This window comes from Cyberlindnera jadinii (genome assembly GCF_001661405.1).
Source record: "Cyberlindnera jadinii NRRL Y-1542 unplaced genomic scaffold CYBJAscaffold_3, whole genome shotgun sequence".
Lineage (NCBI taxonomy): Eukaryota > Fungi > Ascomycota > Saccharomycetes > Phaffomycetales > Wickerhamomycetaceae > Williopsis > Williopsis jadinii.
In genome coordinates this window covers 631,301-654,303 of record NW_017963654.1, presented here as the reverse complement: position 1 = coordinate 654,303, position 23,003 = coordinate 631,301, and the positions used below count along the sequence as shown (strand labels likewise).

General features: G+C 46.3%; 9 protein-coding genes across 9 annotated transcripts in view; 5 read left to right on the top strand and 4 right to left on the bottom strand.

Moving 5' to 3' along the window:
• TCB3 (Tcb3p) overlaps positions 1-1,272 on the bottom strand; it is a 6,488-nt gene extending 5,216 nt beyond the window's left edge. Inside the window, exon 1 of the mRNA XM_020217328.1 lies at positions 102-1,272. Coding sequence (XP_020071904.1) covers positions 102-1,229 — 1,128 coding nt within the window. The 5' untranslated portion in view covers positions 1,230-1,272. The remainder of the gene's footprint in view (positions 1-101) is intronic.
• Positions 1,273-1,490: 218 nt separating this feature from the next.
• On the top strand, positions 1,491-2,771 carry VMA6 (H(+)-transporting V0 sector ATPase subunit d). Its single transcript, XM_020214570.1, has 2 exons — positions 1,491-1,554; positions 1,702-2,771. The coding sequence occupies exons 1-2, from the start codon at positions 1,526-1,528 to the stop codon at positions 2,705-2,707; spliced, it is 1,035 nt and encodes a 344-aa protein (XP_020071903.1). The 5' UTR covers positions 1,491-1,525; the 3' UTR covers positions 2,708-2,771.
• Positions 2,772-2,823: 52 nt separating this feature from the next.
• Positions 2,824-5,676, bottom strand: CYBJADRAFT_125046 (RNI-like protein; the record flags this gene model as incomplete). The annotated part of the gene is made up of 2 exons (XM_020212570.1): positions 2,824-4,934; positions 4,989-5,676. 2 exons carry the CDS (start codon positions 5,674-5,676, stop codon positions 2,824-2,826), a joined length of 2,799 nt encoding a protein of 932 aa, XP_020071902.1.
• A 1,742-nt stretch (positions 5,677-7,418) lies between these two features.
• Positions 7,419-9,596, bottom strand: PRP43 (DEAH-box ATP-dependent RNA helicase PRP43; the record flags this gene model as incomplete). Its single annotated transcript, XM_020216267.1, has 1 exon — positions 7,419-9,596. The coding sequence occupies one exon, from the start codon at positions 9,594-9,596 to the stop codon at positions 7,419-7,421; it is 2,178 nt and encodes a 725-aa protein (XP_020071901.1).
• Positions 9,597-9,884: 288 nt separating this feature from the next.
• Positions 9,885-11,510, top strand: COQ8 (protein kinase COQ8; the record flags this gene model as incomplete). Its single annotated transcript, XM_020213603.1, has 1 exon — positions 9,885-11,510. The coding sequence occupies one exon, from the start codon at positions 9,885-9,887 to the stop codon at positions 11,508-11,510; it is 1,626 nt and encodes a 541-aa protein (XP_020071900.1).
• Positions 11,511-12,339: 829 nt separating this feature from the next.
• Positions 12,340-14,028, top strand: CYBJADRAFT_124725 (alpha-keto acid decarboxylase family protein; the record flags this gene model as incomplete). The annotated part of the gene is made up of 1 exon (XM_020212553.1): positions 12,340-14,028. The coding sequence occupies one exon, from the start codon at positions 12,340-12,342 to the stop codon at positions 14,026-14,028; it is 1,689 nt and encodes a 562-aa protein (XP_020071899.1).
• Positions 14,029-14,054: 26 nt separating this feature from the next.
• ZAP1 (Zap1p) lies at positions 14,055-16,391 on the bottom strand. The gene has a single exon (XM_020214569.1). It carries the CDS (start codon positions 16,048-16,050, stop codon positions 14,101-14,103), a length of 1,950 nt encoding a protein of 649 aa, XP_020071898.1. The 5' UTR covers positions 16,051-16,391; the 3' UTR covers positions 14,055-14,100.
• A 502-nt stretch (positions 16,392-16,893) lies between these two features.
• Positions 16,894-18,124, top strand: LOG1 (Log1p). Its single transcript, XM_020214568.1, has 2 exons — positions 16,894-17,135; positions 17,229-18,124. The coding sequence occupies exon 2, from the start codon at positions 17,284-17,286 to the stop codon at positions 17,965-17,967; it is 684 nt and encodes a 227-aa protein (XP_020071897.1). The 5' UTR covers positions 16,894-17,135; positions 17,229-17,283; the 3' UTR covers positions 17,968-18,124.
• A 2,832-nt stretch (positions 18,125-20,956) lies between these two features.
• Positions 20,957-21,286, top strand: CYBJADRAFT_124481 (Homeodomain-like protein; the record flags this gene model as incomplete). Its single annotated transcript, XM_020212537.1, has 1 exon — positions 20,957-21,286. A coding segment is annotated over one exon (330 nt), but the record flags the coding sequence as incomplete, so codon positions are not given.
• Between the last annotated feature and the right edge of the window lie 1,717 nt (positions 21,287-23,003).

The following is a 23,003-nucleotide window of genomic DNA, read 5'->3' as shown; positions in this document are numbered from 1 at the left end:
TCTTTGTCTTCCTCCTCTTTGTCTTCCTCCTCTTTGTCTTCCTCCTCTTTGTCTTCCTCCTCTTTGTCTTCCTCCTCTTTGTCTTCCTCCTCTTTCTTCACCTTGTCGTCCTCCACTTTATCTTCCTTCGCTGCCTCCTCTTCCGGTACAATTTCAATCTTAACTAACGACATCTCATCTGCAACATTATCTGGAAACACGTTTTTAAACGTCATAATAGAACTGAACCCATATTCTCTAATCAATTCAATGCTTCTCTTGAGATACTTCTCATGCATCCCACCTTCATTCAAAGGCTTTAACGACTCTAACTCCAACTTGATGAATTGATACCGAGTATGAAGCATAATCCGTTTCAACTGACTATCACAATCTTTCACCTGACTAAATGGTGGGATTCTTCTCAGATATGACATAATCTTGATGATCGACGACTGCTTCAAGTTGGTCCTCAACAGCCTAATAAGACCAATTAGCATCTGCGACATTTCATTTTTAATTCCAGATTCGACTTCTCTGATCAGATCGCTAAATGGAAATCTGATAGCCAATCTTCTCGTATAGGAACTAATCTCAAGGGCCTCCGCATAGTAACCAGCCTTTACACATAGCCCAGTAAGAGAAGGGAGATCCAGGATGTTGATGATCTGATCCATATTCTCCAATACAATGGAAAGGTTCTTGTTCGTCTCATCATTCTCGTGTATCAAATTCTTCACGTTGGCAACGACAGATTGAAACGTCGAATCGTTATCCTCTGGATTCAGATCAGTTTCAAGCGAGTATAGCTCTTGATCTTGATCTTTAACCTCCTCAAGTTCATCTTCATTGAACGTTCTCCAAATAGAGTTGAAAATGGCACTGAATTGAGTTTCAAACAACACTTCTGCATCGTTCAGCTGTGTCTTTGTTTGAACAATCGACTCCTGTGATTGAACAATCAAACTCTTCAGTTGTGTCTCAATTGAACGACCCTGTGCCTCTAATTCGGCAATATCCTGTACAAGAGTTCTATCCTCCTGCGTGAAGAAGCCTGACGCGGGAGTTGGGGGCACCGAGGACAAGTACTCCTTGGAATCAATGCAACTGATGTCGTTAAGGTACCTGAGGATCTCACCACGAAGCTCCTCATCTTCTAACAACGGGGACACTTCCTTGGGCAAATCCCCAGAGAGCTCTTGTAGAAGAACATCCAACGAAGCAGTATCAATCTCACCTGAATGTGACATTGCTCAAAGGCCTATACAAAGGTATACAACTACTATGTTCACCTCCAAACCGTCTCGAAAGAACAACAACAACAACAACAACAACACCACCATTGAATCACCCGAAGACTCATAGAAACCACCCGGACACCCAAACATCCGCACATCATTCTTTAAATGTGGCGCGTACCAAAACAATCGTACCTGGAGCAGCCAAAAGGGTTTCCCTATTTCCCTCGCTCTCGCTGTCTTGAAACTTCGTCTTTGATGTTTACTTCCAGTCCATCAAGTCAAATTCAATAAGGATCATATCAAACATGGAAGGTGTTTATTTCAACATTGATAAGTGAGTTTGTGAAGTTTGCTGGCTGTTATTGGTTTGAGGTTTTGAGCGATGTGTGGTTTCTTATTCCACTTTACGCTGAGACCGGCTGATTGAACACTGGCGGACGCTCCCCTGTAAGCAATGGTGTACTAACTGGAGATTATCCAGTGGTTTTATCGAAGGTGTTGTCCGTGGTTATAGAAATGGTTTGTTGACAAACAACCAGTACATTAACCTTACGCAATGTGAGACTTTGGACGATTTGAAGCTTCAGCTTTCTTCAACTGATTATGGTAACTTCCTTGCGAATGTTCCATCACCATTAGCCACTTCACAGATCCAGGCTAAGGCTTCAGAGAAGCTGTATGCGGAATTCCAGTACATCCGTGACCAGGCAGTTCAACCATTGGCACAGTTTATGGATTACATCACGTATGGGTACATGATTGATAATGTGGCCTTGATGATCACTGGAACTGTCCATGACAGAGACAAGGCCGAAATCCTGGAGAGATGTCATCCATTGGGTTGGTTTGAAACTTTGCCAACGTTGAGCGTTGCTACTGATATCGACTCGCTTTACCAAACTGTGCTTGTTGATACACCTTTGGCCCCATACTTCAAAGATTGCTTGACTGCTGAAGATTTGGACGACTTGAACATTGAGATTATCAGAAACAAGCTGTACAAGGCTTACTTGGAAGATTTCTATCAATTTTGCGCAGGTCAACCAGACCCAGCTGCCACGGTGATGAAAACTCTGCTGGAATTTGAAGCGGACAAGCGTGCAATCAACATCTCTCTCAACTCTATAAGCACTGGTTTGAGCCCTTCTGAGAAGGAGAGTATCCTTCCAAGCTTTGGTAAGTTGTACCCAACAGGAACTTTACATTTGGCCAAGGCTGAGGACTTTGAGCAGATTAGAACTATTGTTGAGAACGTGTACGAGTACAGATCTTTCTTTGATAACGTTGGGGGTAAAACCTTGGAGGATCATTTCTACCAACTTGAAATGGAGTTGTGCAGGGATGCATTCACACAACAGTTCTCAATCTCCACTATCTGGGCATGGATAAAGTCAAGAGAGCAAGAGGTTAGAAACATCACATGGATTGCAGAGTGTATTGCCCAGGACCAAAAGGAACGTATACACAACTACATTGCTGTGTACTGATTTCCATCTTACAATATAATCTACAAAACTCGTTGTAGCCGATGTGGCATAACGTGTCTTCTCATTAAACTCGTAAATTCATTAATAATATAATACCTCAAGCACCTTGGCAGTTGCTAAACAACTATCTCAACAACCTTAGCGTTGGCGGTGCTGATAAATGCGGATCTTGAACCTGGTCTTGGTTGAAATGGTATTCCTGGTGAAGAATCACTATAAAAGTGGGCATTGCGGCACTGGGAAATGTCCAAATACGTCAGACTGGTGCTATTTGTAAGTAAGGCATCGACACCAGCCCTCGTAACTCTTACGCATCCCTTGATCACAAGTGACTGCAAATGCCTTAGATGGATGGAAAGTGTCAGTAAAGTCGAATCTGATACTGCCGACCCACAAAATGATGCATCCAAGTACCTCAAATTTGGACAACCAAGAGATAACACATCGATGGAAACGTCTGTCAACGCACAGCAAAAGCTGAGATCCAAAACTTCAAGGTTCTGAGCAGAGCTGGCAATAGCTGCAATCGACTTGTCACTGAGAAAAGTGCAATCATTCAATTTCAATTTCTTCAACATGGAGAAAGGTTGATACGCCCAATAGGCAAACCCTGCGTCGGTAATGGTTGTGCAACGTGTAATATCTAATGCCTCTATCCTGTCATTAGCATGCATTGCAATGTGATACATTGACCGATCGGTGAGATGTTTACAATAACCCAGACTTAACACTTTCAGTTTAGGGCATCCCACAGATGACTCCGGACTGTCAATATCGTTAACATACGACTGTTCATTCCATACAGCGTTCGAGTTGGGCTGCGTTTTCCAACCAACGATGCGTTCTATAACGTCATCTCGAACTTTACGGCAGTTCGATAAGTCCAGCTCTTCAATGTGATGCCCAATGCTTTGAACTGCAATATCCATAATGGCCATGGCACTTGCCTCCCATACTGAACTCATTTTGATAACTCGAATAGATCCACTCATGCCAATTTCATTCACCATGTACGACAAACCAACGTCTGTGACATGGAAGCAGTTAGAAATGTCAATCTCCTTGGGTCTTGAGCCAACAAAATCTGTTATCTGGATCAGTGCCTTATCATTGATCGATGTGTTGTATTGTGTGAGGTCCAATTTCTCAAAGAGGCCAGGTGCAACGTACAGAAGTTGTCTCCATCTACGACAAATCAGTCTTAACTTCATCAACTCATGAAGTTTAAGCGTAGAAAACACTTTCAGGAGGACACGATCAGGCAATACACCAGTACTCAACAGTGAAGATCTCCGACGGCCTGCTATCGGCGCCAATCTAAGTCTCTTCGCATGATCCATATAGTGGAACGGATGTGGTCGTTGATGCGAAGGGAACTGGTTCACTGATGGGACTGTTGGGTTCATTGGAGGTAAGCCGATGTTAAGAGGTAAGTCGCTAGGTGATATCTGAGAGTGCACCCTCTTCTTCGAGAATGGTGGCCACGTATCGTCAACAAGTGTGCTTGACGAGGATGGTTTCAATCGATATGCATTCAAGCTAGGTGCTGATGAAGCAGCAGTAGTTGAAGAAGCGATATGAGCACCCGTATGAGTGGTGCTATCTGCTGGCCCGATTGGTGTGTCGTTATTGGTAGTGGCCAATATTGGTTGTGTCTTTCTTGATGTCACTGAAGACTGGAACCCTCTCCATTTCCCAAATGGAGATGCCTGTAATTCAATCTCCTCTGTTTCCTGATCTCTGTTCTTGTCTGTTCTCTTTCTCGCAGTCTCACGCATTTCATCACAAATCTGTGGATAACGAGCGTACAGTCCCTCCAGTTGATCACCTGTCACCACTACAACATCAACGGTTGAGACTGTTCTTATATCAGCACTTCTTTCGATCCTATCGCCATCGTTTGATAAGGATTGGAGAAATGCCATCTCGCCAAAGTATTGGCCCTGTCCCAGCCTTCCAAGCACTATGTCAACTTTCTTCTCCTTGGCTCCATTTGAATCATCCAATGAAAATCGCTTTGGTGCCAGCACTTCAACCTCACCATTCACGATGAAGTAGATGTCTCTTCCTAATTCACCCTTTCGCACAATGTACTCGAACGGGTCGTATCTCCTTGGTTCAACCCCAAGAACTAGCTCGTGTATGATATTTGAGGGCAGCAACGTGAACATCGGTAAGCCCCTCAAGAAGTCTCTTGTCGGGATCGACTGGTCAACGTTATCGTGAACTTGCGGTAAGAAGCAGTCATAACTTTCATTTCCAAACGAACTCAGAACATCACCAGTGAACTCTGGTGGTGACGGTGATCTCCTCATCATCGGTGGTACCGAGGGACCTGGCAAGGTTGAAGCCGCTATGGCGACAGCGGATGCCGCTGTGTCCAAGTCGTCAGCGTCAATCACAGGGGCGACTGCTTTAGTGTTGATAATGTTTGATAATCCATTTTTCTTTCTCTTGTCTTGCATGGAGAGTCTCTCCTGGGCCTCGTCACGGATCGTTCTCTCAACAGCAGGGAAATCAGGGAGCACAGCGTTGAAGTTCTCTGCCGTTAAAACACCCAGCAGAACCTTTGTCTGTGCAATCACCGTTGCTGTTCTCGGCCTGTTGAACAGGATTCCAATCTCTCCAAAGAACTGCCCGGCAACTAGCTCGGCGTGTACAGCTTCACCGTCTGGGGACGTCACCGCCACAGAGCCTCTTAGTATCCAGTACATCGACTTCGCCGGCTCCCCAAACTTCACAATGTACTCCTGGGCGTGGTGTGTCATGAGCTTAAGCCTACCAGCTATGGCCTTGTGGAAAGCTGGAGGTGCATTTCTGAATAATGGGAATTTGCTCAGCTTTTGCATCAGCTGTGGTGGCATCTGGTTGGGTACCGCAAGGTATCCATCATCATCACCATCCTCCAGCTCGTCGCTCTGCAAGCCTAGCTCGTAGCACTCGTGTTCCTTGCCGCTGCCAGTCTCCATCGTCTTATCGCCGCCTCTTGTCTTCGACTCCACGCCCGCTACCTGACAACTATCCTGCTCGTTGTTGTCTTCAGCGCCGGACATTTCCTTCTCCGTGCCACCAACCTTGCCTATCGCGTTCAAATCGTCCGATGCTCTTCCTGGTGATCGTACGGGCATCTGAGCCGGCTTTTCTGCATCGATGCTACTGCTTATCCCGCCTGAGCTGTTGCGCCCATCATCACCGCGACCGCTTCGCTTGCTCAAACAATCACCATCTGGTCGTACAATGTCGCCCTCCACCTCGTCAACACCTCCGGTGGCTCGCACCGGAGGTGGTCTCGGGGGGTTGGTGACGCTCGTCACGTTGTTCTCCATGGCTACGGTGCCCTTCTACGCTCTGGTCAACACGACCTGTTCCTCGCTAATCGAATAGTCGCAACCTGTTGTGTGGTGCCGCAAAATTGAAGCTAAGGAAAAAAAAAGAAAAAGGAATAAGACAAGGCCCAGTCACCGGTTTTAAGAGAAAAACAGAGCACACAGCCGGTGGGAACACTTTCTCTTTGGGGCGGAATTTTTACCAGAAAAAGTAGATGGAAAGTGGCCCAATTCAGGGAGGAAATTTCGCAAACAGCGGTTTTGTATTGCACACACGGCACAGGGGAGCTGACTGTTTGGAAGGAGGATGTGTTTCAGCTCTGAGTCAGCGTATTGCCCGTTCAGAGTCAGCGTCTTGCCCGTCTCCGCAGCGTAGCAGTGCCATTAGCCAATGAGGACGAGTAAAGTATGGCTGGCATGCCGCTCCCGAGCACCTCGCCGTGGTGTTTGGCCTTCTACAGGCCACTGGAATTCGAACCAGGGCATGAAGTCACCACACGCTATATACACAGTCCGCAACTGCCAGATGGTTCAACTGCAACGTTAATCGATGAGGTTGCAAGTTTTGTTTTCATTTTGCTGCCGGTGTCATGCTACTGAGCGCAGCAACAGCACATGATTCATATAGGGTGCGTTGCCTTACATGGGAAGATAGCAGATAAAATGGCACGTATTGCAGTACATCGGCATGATGTACGATATAAGCATGGGACGTTGAGAACAGCTGTTGGTATCAAGTTTCAGGAGAAAACGTGAGCAGCAGGATGTGACGTGCCCAGAGGTCGTCCTCCTCCTCTATAAGCCCGTGTTCTACGTAGTCCTGAGGATTGCACGTCTCTCCAAGATGCCCTTGTATGTGTCGAGGGCTCTAATCTCACCCTCTCCATCACCGCCATGCCCTCCACTGCCATGCTCTCCACCGAGATTGTGGTGAAACACCTCCACTGGTTGATTCATCTCCCCTGAGATTAAGCTTCCACGTTTTAGCGATGTGCGTAATGCGTAAATGCTCTTTCATTGTTGCCTTGGTAATAACCATCCTCTTCTGGTGGTGGCATTGGTCTCTTATTCTTTTCTGTTCTTGTTTGCTATGATCGATCTCCGCCTTTTATGCCTGTTGTTGCGTTATGTATGGAAAGATCGTATCCAAATTGATTCATGCCTGAGCTCTAAAACACAGGTGGCGTAACCATGACGCAGAGAATCTGTGTTCAAAAGCAGTGTTTGAAACAACTACACAGCTCTATGTAACGTTACAACTACGTGGAGATGACCGCATGGGCCTGGAGAGCCATACGTAGAGTGCATAACAACCAGCTTTAAACAGTATTACAACCATGTATTCAAATCAAAACGCAGCAGAAATAAGTACGATTCACCAGGGCTCAGAACTTGTAATCACTGAAGAAATCGTACTTCTTCAGTTCGTCTCCTTTCACTGCATGCACCGTTCTGACGTAGGTCTTTGATGTAAGAACAAGTTCATTGTACAGCAGAAACTCTGGGTTGGTTGGCAACACCGTGGACGGATGGACCAAGACGTCCTGGCCGTCCACGGTTCGGTACCCTTTACCAGCTTTGATGGCCACTTGCATGAAAAAGCCACCGAGAAGAGCCCTGGTGATTCTTCTATTGAACTTGGACTCATCCTGTGAAGTGGAAATCAGTGGTATATCAAAGTTCTCCATCAATCTCACCAGTTGTTTTCTGATGTTGACGGCCTGGTTCAGTGTTCTATAAGACACGAAGTTGTCACGGCACCACTTTTGCAAGCCACCTTCCTCTGTCTTCACTCTTAAAAACTCATCAAATACATTCAGCAAAGTGACGAAATCACCACTCTGGTCAGCAAACTGTAACTTGGCCTCATCGGCATACTTACGAGCATTTGCTGGTCTCACAAAGGCACTTGGGACGTTGAGCATACTCACAATGGTCAATATTTCCTCTGAAACTTTGTGATCAGCAGAACCAATGAGCATCACCGCCAACAGGGGGTCCAATGGGAAATTTGATGCCATACGGCCTAGTGCAGTCAGTTCACCTTCGTCATCCAAAACAGCCAAATAGTTCAATTCCTCCAAAGCCCTCATCATTGTTTCTGGTGCAGGTGGGTCCATAAAGTCGAAGTGGACCAAATCATCAACACCAACTTTCTTCAACAGCAAGACAACAGATGCCAAATTACATCTCAAGATTTCTGGATACGTTGCCTCGATCAACTCCTTTTGATACGCTTCCTTTGTGTATAATCTGAAACATTTACCAGGTCTAGTACGACCGGCACGACCAGCTCTCTGTTGAGCTGAGGCCTTTGAGATTGGCGAAACCAATAGAGATTCAACCCTGATACGAGGGTTGTAGACCTTCTGCTTGGAAAATCCAGGGTCCACAACGTAGACAATACCGTCAATGGTCAAAGAGGTTTCTGCGATATTTGTCGAGACGATCACCTTTCTACCTGGACGCCCGTTGAAAGACTCTGGTGCTGGATCAAAGATACGCTGCTGTTGATGTGGTGGCAAGGAACCGTACAACGGGTAAACATCGAGAGGTCCACACCCTTGTTCTCTTATCATTTCATCTGCTTCGAGGGAAATCTTCCTACATGCATCTTCAATCTCCTCCTCACCGGTGAGAAACAATAGGATATCACCCTCGCCTTCAGTGGCATGGATTTGTAATACTGTACGCATAGCAGAATCGAGATAGTCCTTTTGGTACTCCGGTGTATAGTAAATGTCAACTGGATGTGTTCTACCTGGAACCGCCAACAGCGGAGCATCGTTGAAGTATTTTTGGAACTTGAGGGCATCCAGCGTGGCAGACATGATGATGATCTTCAGGTCCAGTCTTCTCTTTGTGATTTGCTTGATCAACCCCATCAAGATATCCGTTGCCAAGGTACGTTCATGAGCTTCGTCGAGAATGATCACTGAGTAGCGCTTCAAATCATGATCCTCCATCGCCTCACGGAGCAACATACCATCGGTCATGTATTTCAAGATGGTCTTGTTGGACGTTCTATTCTCGAATCTGATGTTGTAACCAACCTCCTCCCCTAGAGACACATCCATCTCATCAGCCACTCTTGCGGCCACAGACATCGCAGCAACACGACGAGGTTGAGTACACGCCACCTGCGTGCCCTTGAGATGTGGCAGGTCATCGTACAGCACAAACTGTGGGATCTGTGTAGTCTTACCAGAACCCGTCTCACCAACAAACACCATGATCTGCGTCGAGTGGAAAATGTTCAAGAACTCCTGTCTCTGCGCGTGCACTGGGAGGTCACGGCGTACTTTCAGAATATCAAAGTACTTCTGCGAGAACTCGTTGCCCGTGAATGGGTTCACCTTACCATCCTCCAGCCTCTCAGCCTGCTCGGCAGTGGTATCGTGCGCAATGAACCCTTCAAACTCACCACCGTTGTGGAACTCCAAACGCTCAGACCCATGCGCATGAGGATGTCTCTTCAGCTCATCCTCCGCCTGCTCGGCTACTTTCTCTGCACTGGACGTGTCCAGGATCTTCGACTTCTTCAAGGGTCTTTCTTCTCCCATCGCTTGCTCCCAGTTCTACAGGCCTTCGTTGTTATTCAAAGACAAAATGGCTCGCTGAGATGAGATGAGATGAGATGAGTTCCAGAGAGAGACAGCGGGAAAAAAATTTTGTGCCGGTAGGACTTTGGCCGCAGCCCAGAATCGCACGCGGAATTTGCCGCTGGGCTCGAGAACGGTTTTCGCTTCCCTCTGGGACGAACCTTCAAGCCAAACACGCACAGCTTGTCTGCCATTGCGGGAAGGAGAAGAGGAAGAAGAAGAGGAAGACGAACACAATTTTGGGCAAAGATGAGAGGGACTCTTTTCGAGGTGGTCTCCATAGCGAGAGGAGCTGCAAAGGTTGGACAGGGCTCGTTGGAGCTTGCGGTCAAGGATGCTAAGGAGTTCTACAGGACTTCTACGTTGACGAGATCGTGCAGAGTCCACGATGAGATGTATGAGGAATTGCATCAACGCTCTGAGGAGGCGAGAAGCGTAGGCTCGACCGTAGGCTCGAGCACCTCTGGCCACCAGCACAGGGCCGCGAAGGGCCCTGTTGCGCAGAGCAAGCGGAACTACTCGACGTCTGCGAAGAAGACCGCTGTGGCTGTTGAGCCAGAGAAGGGCGAGGGCCAGGAGGACGGTGGAGTGGAGATGCCATCGACGAAACTGCAGAGGCTGTTCCACTATGGGCAGCTGGCCACGTCCATGAGCATCAACGCCGCCTCTGACAGTTTGAAAGCTGTTGCCAAGGGCCAGAGACCAAACTTGAAGAACGTTGCTCTTTCGTCGAAGAACGTTACGCTTCTTGGTGACAAGCTGCGCAAGATGAGAGGAGCCGCGTTGAAGGTTGGCCAGCTGATGTCGATTCAGGATGAATCTTTCCTTCCACCAGAGGTCTCCAGCCTGCTGACGTCTGTCCAGAACCAGAGCTACTTCATGCCTCAGAGACAGCTTCACCGGATCATGAAGGAGAACCTGGGCAGCCATTGGAAGTCCCACTTCCTGGAGTTTGGGGAAATCCCTATCGCATCGGCGTCGATCTCTCAGGTTCACAAAGCAGTGTTGAAAGACGGTACCAAGGTTGCCGTTAAGGTCCAGTACCCGGGTGTTAAGAACTCAATTGACTCAGACATGGATACCTTGTTGATGCTTTTGAAAGCATCAAACATGCTACCAAGAGGCATGTACGCAGATAAATCCATTGCCAACGCAAGAACCGAGTTGAAATGGGAATGCGACTTCATCAGAGAGGCAAAGGCCATTAAGCGGTTTAGGGAGCTGTTGAAAGACGATCCTGTCTTCGAAGTTCCCAAGGTATACGACGAGTTGACCACTGAGAATATTCTCACCATGGACTATCTCGAAGGCGTGGAGATCACACGTGGTGAGTGGGATCAAGAGACCAAGAACTGGATGGCTACCAACGTGATGAGATTGTGCTTACAGGAGATTGCCCAGTTCAAATTCATGCAGACTGACCCAAACTGGGCCAACTTCCTCTACAACGACAAGACGAAGAAGATCGAGCTGTTGGACTTTGGCGCATCAAGGGGGTTCGGGGATGAGTTCATCAAGAACTACGTCGAATGCTTGCAGAGTGCCATTCGTGGAGAGAAGAACATCGTGGCAGCCTACTCCAAGCAGCTGGGATACCTGACCGGGTTCGAATCCGACGAGATGGTTGCAGCCCATGTTGAGTCCGTCATGGTGCTCGGGGAGCCATTCAAGGAGAAACTGTACGACTTCTCCACACAGGACGTCACTACGAGGGTCAAGGCCAAGATGGGGCTGATGCTGAGAGAGAGACTGACTCCACCACCGGAGGAAACGTACTCACTGCACAGAAAGTTCAGTGGTGTCTTCCTCCTCTGTACAAGACTGAAAGCAACGGTTCCGTGTGCTGAGTTGTTCGAGCAGTACTTCCACGTGTAAGCGTGTCGTCCCAGTGCTGTCGTCCCAGTGCTGTCGTCCCAATACTCCCGTCTCCACACACAACACCTCAGCCTCTACAGCAAACATGTATATAACACCACAACGACACATTTATCACCAATTGAACTACTAAAGCCAAATATACAGCAACCATTCAACACACCGTTGTAGCAATCCCACCACGGGGCTGTTCACGTTATACTGCTCCCCGGGCCCGTGTCTGCACCGTGCTGTGCTCTTCGGGGTTCAGCTTATATTATCTTCCAGTTATATCGACGTCACAATATATTCTTCACTATAATCGATGTAATAGTGTTCCTTTCACCAGAGTGGCTACATAGATCTAAGGCTATGGTGACGACAATAAGAATAATCTTAATAACAATATAATCCAAAATATAAAATAAAAGGGCTCTCTCTTTCTGAACTGAAAGAAGGAGGAAATACAATGGTTCAAGGAGTTCCTTGTAAGCCATTGAGGAGACATTCCCAAATCCTGTGGATTTGTATTACGTGTTGTTTTTACATCCAAAGCTCTAACAACGACAAAGTTGCAGTTGCTATAATCAGACGATAATTCCGTATCCTAATCCGAAGGTCGAATATCACAGTGCACTGAGTCCTAAGGCAACAGAGGCGTACATGTCACAATGTCGTGCGTAACAATGCGTCCATTTGGGCCGAACGCATGAAGTTGGAGGATATTGGCTGTTTGTTTCTGGTTGCAAAGTGTATAAATTAGGGGGCGGTGGTGTCTTGAGAATGTCATTGCTTGTAGAGATCACCATCCAAAATGACAGACGACATGCACACCACAAAGAAGATGAAGATGGACACGATCACGGTGGGCCAGTACGTCTTCGAGAGGCTCAAACAATTGCAAGTGAACACAGTCTTTGGGCTGCCGGGAGACTTCAACCTGTGTCTCCTGGACTACCTCTACAAGGTTGACGGCATGAGATGGGCAGGCGACACGAATGAGCTCAACGCCTCTTACGCTGCTGACGGGTACGCCAGGGTCAAGGGCATTGGCGCTCTGATCACCACATTCGGTGTTGGTGAGCTGTCTGCGTTGAACGGTATTGCAGGTTCTTATGCTGAGCACGTTGGCGTTGTCCACATTGTTGGTGTTGCTTCGACAGCGTCGCAATCAAAGCAGCTGCTGCTACACCACACGCTTGGTAACGGTGACTTCAACGTTTTCCACAGAATGTCCTCCTACATCTCTAAGACGACGGCTTGGATCAACGATCCGCAGTCAGCAGCTTCAGAGATCGACCGCTGTATCAGAGAGGCGTACATCTCTCAGAAGCCGGTCTACATCGGACTTCCAACAAACTTGGTGGAGGAGCCAGTGCCTACGGCACTTCTTGATACTCCAATTGACCTGACAGTGCAACCAAACAACCCGTCTGCTGAACAGGAGGTGCTGGACACTGTCCTGGAACTCATCAAGAGTGCCAAGTCGCCAGTTATCATTGTTGACTCGTGTGCTTCTCGTCATAACGTTAAAGACGAAACTCACACGTTGATCGCCACCACTCAGTTCCCAACGTTTACAACACCTATGGGCAAAGGTGTTGTCAATGAAAACAACCCGAGATTTGGAGGAGTCTACGTCGGCAGCTTGTCCAAGCCAGAGGTCAAGCAGGTTGTTGAGAACGCTGATCTCATCTTGTCTGTTGGTGCACTGCTCTCTGATTTCAACACTGGCTCATTCTCGTACTCCTACGGCACTAAGAACGTTGTTGAATTCCATTCTGACTACATCAAGATCAAGTCAGCAACATACCCAGGTCTTAACTTCAGGTTTGTGCTGCAGAAGTTGAATGAAAGCATCAAATCATTGATGACCGATTATGCCCCTATCGAAGTTCCACAGATGGAAGGGCCTCTGAAAGCTGATCCATCTTCAAAGCTCACTCAGCAGTGGCTCTGGACTAACTTGTCAACATTCTTGCAACCAAACGACATCGTTATAACAGAAACCGGTACGTCTGCTTTTGGTATTCTTCAAACAAAATTCCCTGACAACGTTCTTGGTATCTCCCAAGTCCTTTGGGGATCAATTGGTTATTCCGTTGGTGCCTGTTGCGGTGCTGTTGCAGCAGCACAAGAGCTTGAGAAGCCTAGACGTGTGATTCTCTTTGTAGGTGATGGTTCTCTGCAACTTACCGTTCAAGCCATTTCCACTATGATCAGACATAACTTGACCCCCTACATCTTTGTCCTTAACAATCAAGGTTACACGATTGAGAAGCTGATTCATGGTCCTAATGCTGGTTACAACGAGATCCAGATCTGGGATCATTTGAAGCTGTTGCCGACGTTTGGAGCAAAGAACTATGATGCTATTCAAGTGAAAACAGTTGGTGAGCTGGATACGATGTTCCGTTGTGCTGATTTCGCAAGAAACGACAAGATTAGATTGATTGACGTTGTTCTTGAGGAGATGGATGCCCCAATCAACCTTGTTAAGCAAGCAGAACTGACTGCAAAGACAAACGCTAGTCAATGATACAGTGTGTACACTACAATTTGAATAAATTCATATATCTATCAGATTCCTGGAGAATAACACCCTCAGAGCTTACGTATGATACTTCGCCATGTGATTCTCCAACTGCTTCTCTTTCGTGAAGCTCTTGGAACAACACTCACATTTGTAGGTCTTTTCATGTGTCTTGATGTGTTTAGTCAAGTTGGAGCTCTCGCTGAACCTCTTCCCACAACCTGGATACTTACACATGAGAGGTTTCTCGCCAGTATGGGTTCTCATGTGAATAGACAACGATGAGCTTGTAGCGAAATGTTTCCCACATTGTTTGCAAGCATAAGGCTTTTCACCTGAATGAGTTCTCATGTGTTGTTCAAGCATGGACTCGATAGCAAAGGAATGACCACATTCTTCACATTTGAACGGTTTATATCTCGTATGAACGTGTAAATGTCTGATAATCTTTTGTCGTTGGTTGAAATTACGGTGATTTCTGTCGCATCCTTTCCAAAGACAAGTGTACTCTGATTTGCCAGAACCAATGTGATCCACGATCAGATGATCTGTTAGTTCCCCCGCTGTTCGACATTGCTTGTTGCAATCATGCTGGTTTCCATGTTCATCTTCAACCAGCCATTTACAAACGGTTTGTTCTGGTTCTTCTTCTTGTTGTTGTTGTATTCTTCTTCCTCTGCGGGCCCTTGTGGTTGTCTTTTCAAGAGCCTCAGATGGTGTTGGTAGTTGTTGCAGGCTGCCATCTTGCTTACGCAAATCGAACTTGAGTGTATCGGGAAGGCCCTGTAATCCATGCTTCAAATTTACATGATTGACCAAGCTGAAGATATCCACTCCAGAGTAATCACAGTTTTTCCATTCACATTCAAACGAATGATCATGAGCTGGTGTTGCGTTGAGATCTGGATACTCTGAGAGAATATGGTCCTCCATGATATGATTCTGTAACTGCAACGAGTTATTCAACATGGTGGAACAATTCTCCCATTCACATTTGGTCTCCTGGTTTTTGAAATTCCATTCAAAATTTATCAACTCTGAGCCGTCATCTGTCTTGATCTTCTTCTGTTGATGCTCATGAAGTTGAAAAAGATGGTGATGATGGTTTTCTGGGTGCTGATGATGTTGTTTGTGATGAAGATGGTGTTGAAATCCCTCTAAATGTTGGTGATGAACATGGCTATGCATATGGATATATTCATTTGAGAAACTTTCATTTCTTTGTCTCTTCAAATTTGATAATTGATTATTCGGTGTGGGTTCAATATCGAACTCCTGTTTAATGCTGGGCAGTTCTTCCACAACATCACAGTATTTGCAATGTAAGTCATTGGTATCACAAGTGTCCAAATCACATTTAATGTCAATGCAATCACCTAATCCACAGTCCAATAGGGCCCTTTCGAAATCAAAGGTATGGTCTGTTGTCCCCTCGTGAAGATGTACATCTTCTGTCGGGAGTACGTGTCCAGAATTGAGTGGGAATGGGCCTGAAGAATCTTCATTGTGTAAAGTATCACAGCAAACCTCAACTATCTTCGGTTTACAATTCTCGTGCATGTTACATGTGATAGAATCATCATCCAGGTTTACCGGCAGCAGCGGAGTGTTATCGTGGCAGTTCAGGAATTCGAAATGTTGGCATTCAGAGAAGTTTTCCGAGTGCAAGTCGTTGGTATGCTTATGGAGAGAACTTCTTCTACTTGGTCTTCTCTTCACGTCTTCATCGCAGACGCAACTTTCCAGTGCATTACACGATGCGTTCTCGTTAGTGTGTATATGACCATGGATATAAGTGAAATTCTCATAGTTATGGATATGACCATGAACCAAGCCGGCTTGTTGCTCAATTGGAAGTATCTCATCGTGCACATCGAGATCCTGGACGTCCCTGATCTGTGGTGTAATGGACGCTCCGGATACCGATGAGGAATACTCCTCATTCGTGTAGTCAGACACCCTGGGGCTGTCGTCCTCCATCGTATACTTCATGATGCCATTTTCAAGCTGTCTCAACTGACTAGCCATTGTGTCTCTTGTTCTCCTATTCGGCAAAACCGTGTGATGGGCTATGTCCTTGTACGTTAATACCCACGCTTGTTTCAACTGTGATGTATCCTCTCTCCCCTGCTATCCTCCTGGAACCTCTGTGCTGTAGCCACGTACTTGGTGCAGTTTTCGCCAGTCTCTCTGAACGGCCAGTGCTTTCTTGGCCTTTTCCTCCGACGTGTATTCCACCAGCCTGGTAACCACGGTGTGTTTATATGCAGTCAAAATGGCAATCAGTACTGCCTTGTCCGTTGACACTTTGTAGTGGTTGTCTTTCTTGAACGCTCAACCTCGCAACCTCTCCCGCTCTTCTTCTCCTCTTCTATTCCGGACTTGAAAAATGGAATGAGAGAAAACTCTTCAGTACATATTTGCCCTGTGAAGGTTGTTCGTCAACAAACAGTACGCCAATTCCCAATCTACTTTACAACCTTGGTGGTTCCTGAACTTTTCGTGCGTGTATATGATGCAAAAAAAAATTCCGAAACCACAAGACGCTGACGCGCAGTTGTGTGGCGGGTTGTTTGTTCGTCGGAATCTCGTGGCGGCCACATCCTCCACCGCCAAAACAGAGACGATAACAGGATGACACGCGAATATTTCCTATTATGGTATTCTTCCTCTTTCTGGTATAATCGTCTATTTATTACATAAGTGCTTAGTCAGCAGCCCTGCCCGCCTGGGGGCAAGACCGGCCTGCCTTCGGAGCAACCGTCGGCAGCACGGCATGCCTCTGCTAGCCAACCTGGAAACACCTGGACATGCCGGTGGGATAAGCTCGGTTTGTGTCAATGTTTGCACCAATGAAGCCGAAAAACTCCACTTGGGCACGTCGTTGACATCATCGAAACCCGCTTGACGGGCGACGTTGCAACTTGTCACCACCGATAAGATAACGAAATTGGTCGGACAGTTGCATTGTCATGAAAACGTATATAAGCGTGGTAAAGGACCCATGATTGGACTCACGAGCGAAACAGACGGGAGGATAAGAAACGTTCGATCAGGGAATAAAAGGGCCAAAAAGCTCAGAGAACCCGATAGAACCTTTTGAAGTGCAAATTGTATGTGTGCCCGTGTTATTTCCACGTGTGTGTGTGTGGTTTTCGCACAGCTTTTTTTTTGTTTTGACGTTATTCGCTAACTGTAGCCATTAGATCCAGACGAAAGCAACCAAATTCAAGCAGCAACAGAAACAAGATAGGAGAAACAATGACAACAAGTGAGAAGGTTGTGTGTGTGTTTTGTGGGTCGTCGTTTGGTAACGATCCGGAGTTCACCGCCCAAGCCAAAGCGTTGGGCCAGGAACTTGCCTCGAAGAAATGGGGGTTGGTGTACGGTGGTGGAACCACTGGGTTGATGGGCGCCGTTGCAAAGGGCTGTTCATCCAACAAGGGCTATGTCCATGGAATCATTCCAGACGCGTTGGTGTCCAAGGAACGTGCGGATGAAGACGTGGAGGCTTTTAACAACAAGCTAAAAGAATCCGTTGACAACCACCAGGGGGTCACGCCTATCAACGAAGAGTACGGTAAGACCACTGTGGTGCCAGATATGCATACGCGTAAGCGTATGATGGGCCTCGAAGCAGATGCCTTCATCGCAATGCCTGGTGGGTACGGTACTTTGGAGGAGGTGATGGAGGTTATCACCTGGAGTCAATTGGGTATCCACAGCAAGCCTATTGTCTTTTTCAATATCAATGGCTTCTACGACGGCTTGTTGGAGTTCATCAAGAGCTCCATCAAATCCGAGTTCATTTCCGAGAAGAATGGCAATATCATCAAAGTTGGAACCACAGTGGATGAAGTCTTAAGCTTGATTGAGAACTACGAGGTTCCTGAAGGCAGATACAACTTAAAATGGGAGTCCCTTGGTAAGTCCTCCCATCAATGATTTCCCGGCCTGATCTAGGTCGAGGGATCGTTGAACCCTTGGCATCTCACACCAACACATGGTATCATAGTTCATAGCACGTCTATCAAAGTTCTTTGCATAATTTCATATTGAGAGAAAATAAACAAAAAGTTCTACAGGTTGATCGAATTTACTCATATTGTTGTTTGACTGTAGTTTTGATGTCCACGTACATTCACGGTTGTGGTCTTGTCACTCACAACTTGCAATTTGCATACGCTGTTCTCCGGTACGTAGCCGTTACTGTTGCTCGCAAGAATAATGGCTCTTCTTATCCGATCTGTGAATACATCATATAAGTCTTTGAATACTGTTACTAGTGGCGATCCACGGCAAACTGGCCAATATTGAGATCACCTAATGGTGTAGTTTCATGATGTCCAATACTGGCTCCACCATCCTGGGTTATGTAAGTGGTGGCATCACAGCCGTTGGGAAACACACTGTGCAGATGTGCCGCAGGGTAATCGTTTCCTGTGCCACCTTCCACATTTCCCGACCCCTCAACCTCCCACAACTCCAAGATTAAGTGCTTCAAACTGTCCAGACATTACATTCGTTGAGCAGATGCGTGTTCAACCCTTTGTATGAAGTATAAATTGCCTGTGTACGGAGCACTAACTGACGACTCAGGCTGATTCTAATACGGTTCTCATATTAGGTGCCGATCACGGAAAAACATTGAGGATGCTTTTTCACACGCACCTCAAAGCACTCAAGCATGTGTCTAATTTCAACTCGCTCCTTTTATCGATTTCACTATTACGATCTGGACTCGCCAAACCGTCGGCCAGGCCTTTCTAAGCCATCACTGGGATGAAACACAAGCATAGCAAAACCATATACAACACAGCTGGACATTCTAACCAGTGATTACCCTGGTTTGTCGCTCCGTGTAGTTGGGTACTTTTTGGTGGGGGTGTCCTGTTTGCATACGGTCACAACCTTAAAAATAGACACAGCTTCAACTTTCTGCCAAGTGCGCTCTCTTCCCCAGGAGGGGCGGAGAGGCCGCCTTTCAAAATCTGAGTATAATCAGATTATTTTGAGTAGCTCCTTTTCAAATGGCACAGACGAGGAAAGCCATGTGGGAATTATGGTTAAAGTGATGAGTTGTGTGGTATTTGAGCATCACGCTTAAACTTTGAAAATACAACACCGTCTCTGCTGTATACAGAGAGCCACAGGCACAGACACAGAGCCTCGTGAGATTCATGCAAAGGATTCTAAAACAATACCAAGATGGACAAGGTTGAACCCAACGGCATGCACCACAACCACCACCGCATATGATATCTTCGCAAATCACAGGCAACAGCAGTCTTTGAACTTCCAATCATCCCGCATCCCACTCCCTAATCATAAATGCTAAATCGGCTCAGTTAAACTCAATCAATTTGGTATGTCATATGTACCGCTGCCTTTCCTACTTACCCAGTTCTTACCAAGTCGCAACGGTCAGTTAACTTCCATCAGCTTAACTGCATGAGAAAACGAAAAAAGCGCCAGGCCGCACTTATTCTTCAGTAAAATTCGTTTAATCGTTGACGCAACGTGAGCTTGAATTTTGCCTCATAAATCTACAAATTGAGTCATGTGAGTCATTGGGCCGTAATAATCGCTCAAAGTTGCGAGGCAGTGGGAGCAGTCCACGCCAGCTCTAGCAACTGACTAGCTTTGACGTTTCCTTTAGGGGACCAGAGCTGCCGGTCGTGATGAAGTCATTCAGTATACCCCTAGGCACATGGAGGAGAATGATGAGCCCCACTATTACTTCCAGTGGGTCACGTTTGACCTCGATGCTGGGCAGCATCATGAGCCCAGCACTGGCGTGGTGGGTGGGTGGTTTTACACAAGGCGCCAAAGAGAGGGCCCAAAAGTCCCATTAGGTCTTGCGTAGTGAACGCGTATATGGCACTGAGCGTGCCCAAATGCCACCAGTCCCTCAGGGATGGCACAGCTGGCAGCAGTGTAAGTGTGGGTTTGGCTGGTGAGAAACGGCGGAAGTTGTGAAGGACTTTCACGTATTGATGTGCATGCACATACATACACGCACGCATAGTACACATGATATATATCCAAAAAACATCGGGTCTAACCAAGACGATCGTGACGATTCAACGCTCCAACAATTGGCACTTGAAGTAGACAGAAGGGAAAAAAAGTATATTTTAAAGTAGACCTGCCATCCTTTTATTGTCTGTTCCTCCCAGCTCAGGTTCATCTACACTTGTCACGCTTGTATTCCCCCCGTTGATAAAAGCAACTTGTCTGTTAAGGGTTCTCTCTTGTCACACACAAAGAAAAAAATTAATCAGTAACGGGCCGCTCAGAATTCAAGGCGTTTCCAGTGCTATTTTCTGATTTTCCTGGACGTTCTGGCTTAAGCGAAATAAACTACGGACCAAAGCCCACCACACACTCCAATCGAGACGTGGATATTCACCAGTGCTGCCCAATTTGGACGCATAATTGGTACGTGGAAGTTGTTGATTTCCTGGTGAAAATATAACCAAAAAGAAGGGGAGAAAAACAGGGAAAAAAAACTTGCAGGGCAAAAACATACGTCGGACGGCCCACCCAGAATTAAAAGACCAAAAAGCCTCCCTACTTTTTAATATCTGGTGGAATTCCGACACAGATTTAAACAGAGAGATATAATTTAAGATTATTGCCCCTCTGTGCTCAAGTGCTGGACGCCGGTCTCAATCTATCGTTTACCCTCCTGGATCCACTATTGAGCGTGTGTTTTTATAAGGCTATTTTTTGTTTCTAAGCAGGTGGGTGTTCTTTGATTCTAACCTCACCTAAAAATCAACCAGTGTTTGGCTGTGCGTCCGTCTGTGTGTGGGTTTCGGTTTGCTACGGGATTGACCCTCTTCCTTTTTCATCTCCACTACAGAGGACGACGTCTACTGTTGACTCGGATATTTACAGTTGAAGAGAGGGAGGAAGCAAGTGAAGAACCATGAGCGTCCAAGTTTCTTACAAGGAGGAACCAGCGCAGAATATCCGTAGGGGACCATGGTCTCCTGAAGAGGATCGTAAACTTCTGGATGCTATTCGCCTTTATGGGCCCGCAAACTGGGTAAGAATATCACAGAGTCTCGGCTCAAGAACTCCAAAACAGTGCAGGGAGAGATACCATCAGAACCTGAAGCCTTCGCTGAATCGTAATCCCATAACAGCTGAAGAAGGACAGCTTATTGAAGAGCTTGTGGCCAAATATGGTAAAAGATGGGCGGAAATTGCAAGGCATTTGAATGGCCGTTCCGATAATGCCATTAAGAACTGGTGGAACGGTGGAGCAAATCGAAGAAGAAGGGCATCCTCACATGCCATTCTCCAGGACGTCCAACCTATGACCCAAGGTTATCCACATCATGTTCAACAGCCTGTACAACAACCTCTACAACAACCTGTTCAACCAACGTTTAATACCGGGATTTTTGACCCTTATCAGTATTCGCAGAGACAGAGCCTTCCATCGCTACAACAACAGCAACAGCAACAACAACAACAGCAGCAACAGCAACAGCAGCAACAGCAGCAGTCACTCCCTCAACCTTCCCATGCACAACATACGCAAGCACCCATTTTACCCCCTATCAAACGGTCGTCGAGTATCTCGCACGAGGTTTATTTCCAACAACCAGGATTGAAAAGGCTTATTGACGAGTACGGAAACAACCCGCCAGCTCGTCGTCATTCAACCCAAACAATACTCACGACGGCAGCTTCTTCACCCTACTCGAGGACTGGATCCTCGAGAAATAGTTCCATCTCAGAGTATAACGGTATGAACAACTTGCTCAACTCGTCAGCAACATCACGAAGATCTTCTTTGGCACACGATCTCTTTCCAAACCATATGGCTAAACGTCAGGGCTCCTACTCGTCTTCTTATCTATCGCCTAACCTCCAAACTTCACATGGCCCACCAATGCCAGGCCTAATGCCATTAACTCCACTTTCGTCATTACCTACAAGTAACGGCAACGGGGCCACACCAGGTTATCAGAAACAGAACGACTCAATACAACAAAATCATATACAACTACCTCCTCCACAACAGTTGATATCTTCGTTGCAAACTACAGAAGTGAAAGATGATGTCTTTAAGAAGGAGTTTTCTTTTTCGAGTGCTTCAGCGACGCTACCCCCACCTACATCGACATCGGCATCGGCATCTACTAATGGTTCGTTCAAAAATTCGACTCCGCCAGATAACAATGAGGGAACCCCTAATACTATAGGCGAAAAGGGTGTGATGAACATTTCCAATTTGCTCGTTTGACATGTCCGCAGCAGGCTCTTGATGCGTTTGATACGCTTCACAATACCGCATTGTATAATTATTCAGTCTCACTTCGATATCAGATCATCAAATATCACATCATATCGTAATGGCTGGCCAACTTTGTAGATGTCCTCCCTAAGGTGATCAGTCTGCTTCCATTGACGGCGCAATATCTAAACTAGTCATCCGATCAAAACATTGTTACTACTTGGACACGCATCAGACATGTCTCAGTAAGAAAAGGATGTTCCCATTACACAGGTACAACACGCTTTCATCGATCATAAAAGGGGTATAGACTTTCAAATTCTATACAAACATCACTTCTCTGTAAATACCGCTAGATGCTATATACGTTGCACGCTATGAACCACAACGTGAATGATGTCCGGGTTTTAGTTGCCACTACTACAACCGCAGCTTTAGATAACTACAATCATGAGAATTTTTGGCTCGTAAATATAAGCAACCACGGCTCAGATAGCTATAAAGCTTTGGTTATATGTTAAAAGACTAATTGGTTTAGCTAATAGTTGTAATGTTGATCATATGTATTAAGAATCTCTAGATGGTAGTAACTTAGCATTGATCGTTTTCTTGTTGCAGTAAATTATATGGTGGAAAATGGACTTATCCAAAAAAACAAAAATTTCTAGAAATCTCATAAAATATCGAATGATATACAGATAAACAAGTATAGAATTGTACCTTTAAT

Bases quoted from the DNA above. Each gene is read 5' to 3' on its own strand.
- ZAP1 (XM_020214569.1), bottom strand. From the start codon at position 16,050: ATGGCTAGTCAGTTGAGACAGCTTGAAAATGGCATCATGAAGTATACG.
- VMA6 (XM_020214570.1), top strand. From the start codon at position 1,526: ATGGAAGGTGTTTATTTCAACATTGATAA. The intron at 1,555-1,701 runs GTGAGTTTGTGA...GAGATTATCCAG, and splicing joins GTTTATTTCAACATTGATAA to TGGTTTTATCGAAGGTGTTG.
- LOG1 (XM_020214568.1), top strand. From the start codon at position 17,284: ATGACAACAAGTGAGAAGGTTGTGTGTGTGTTTTGTGGGTCGTCGTTT.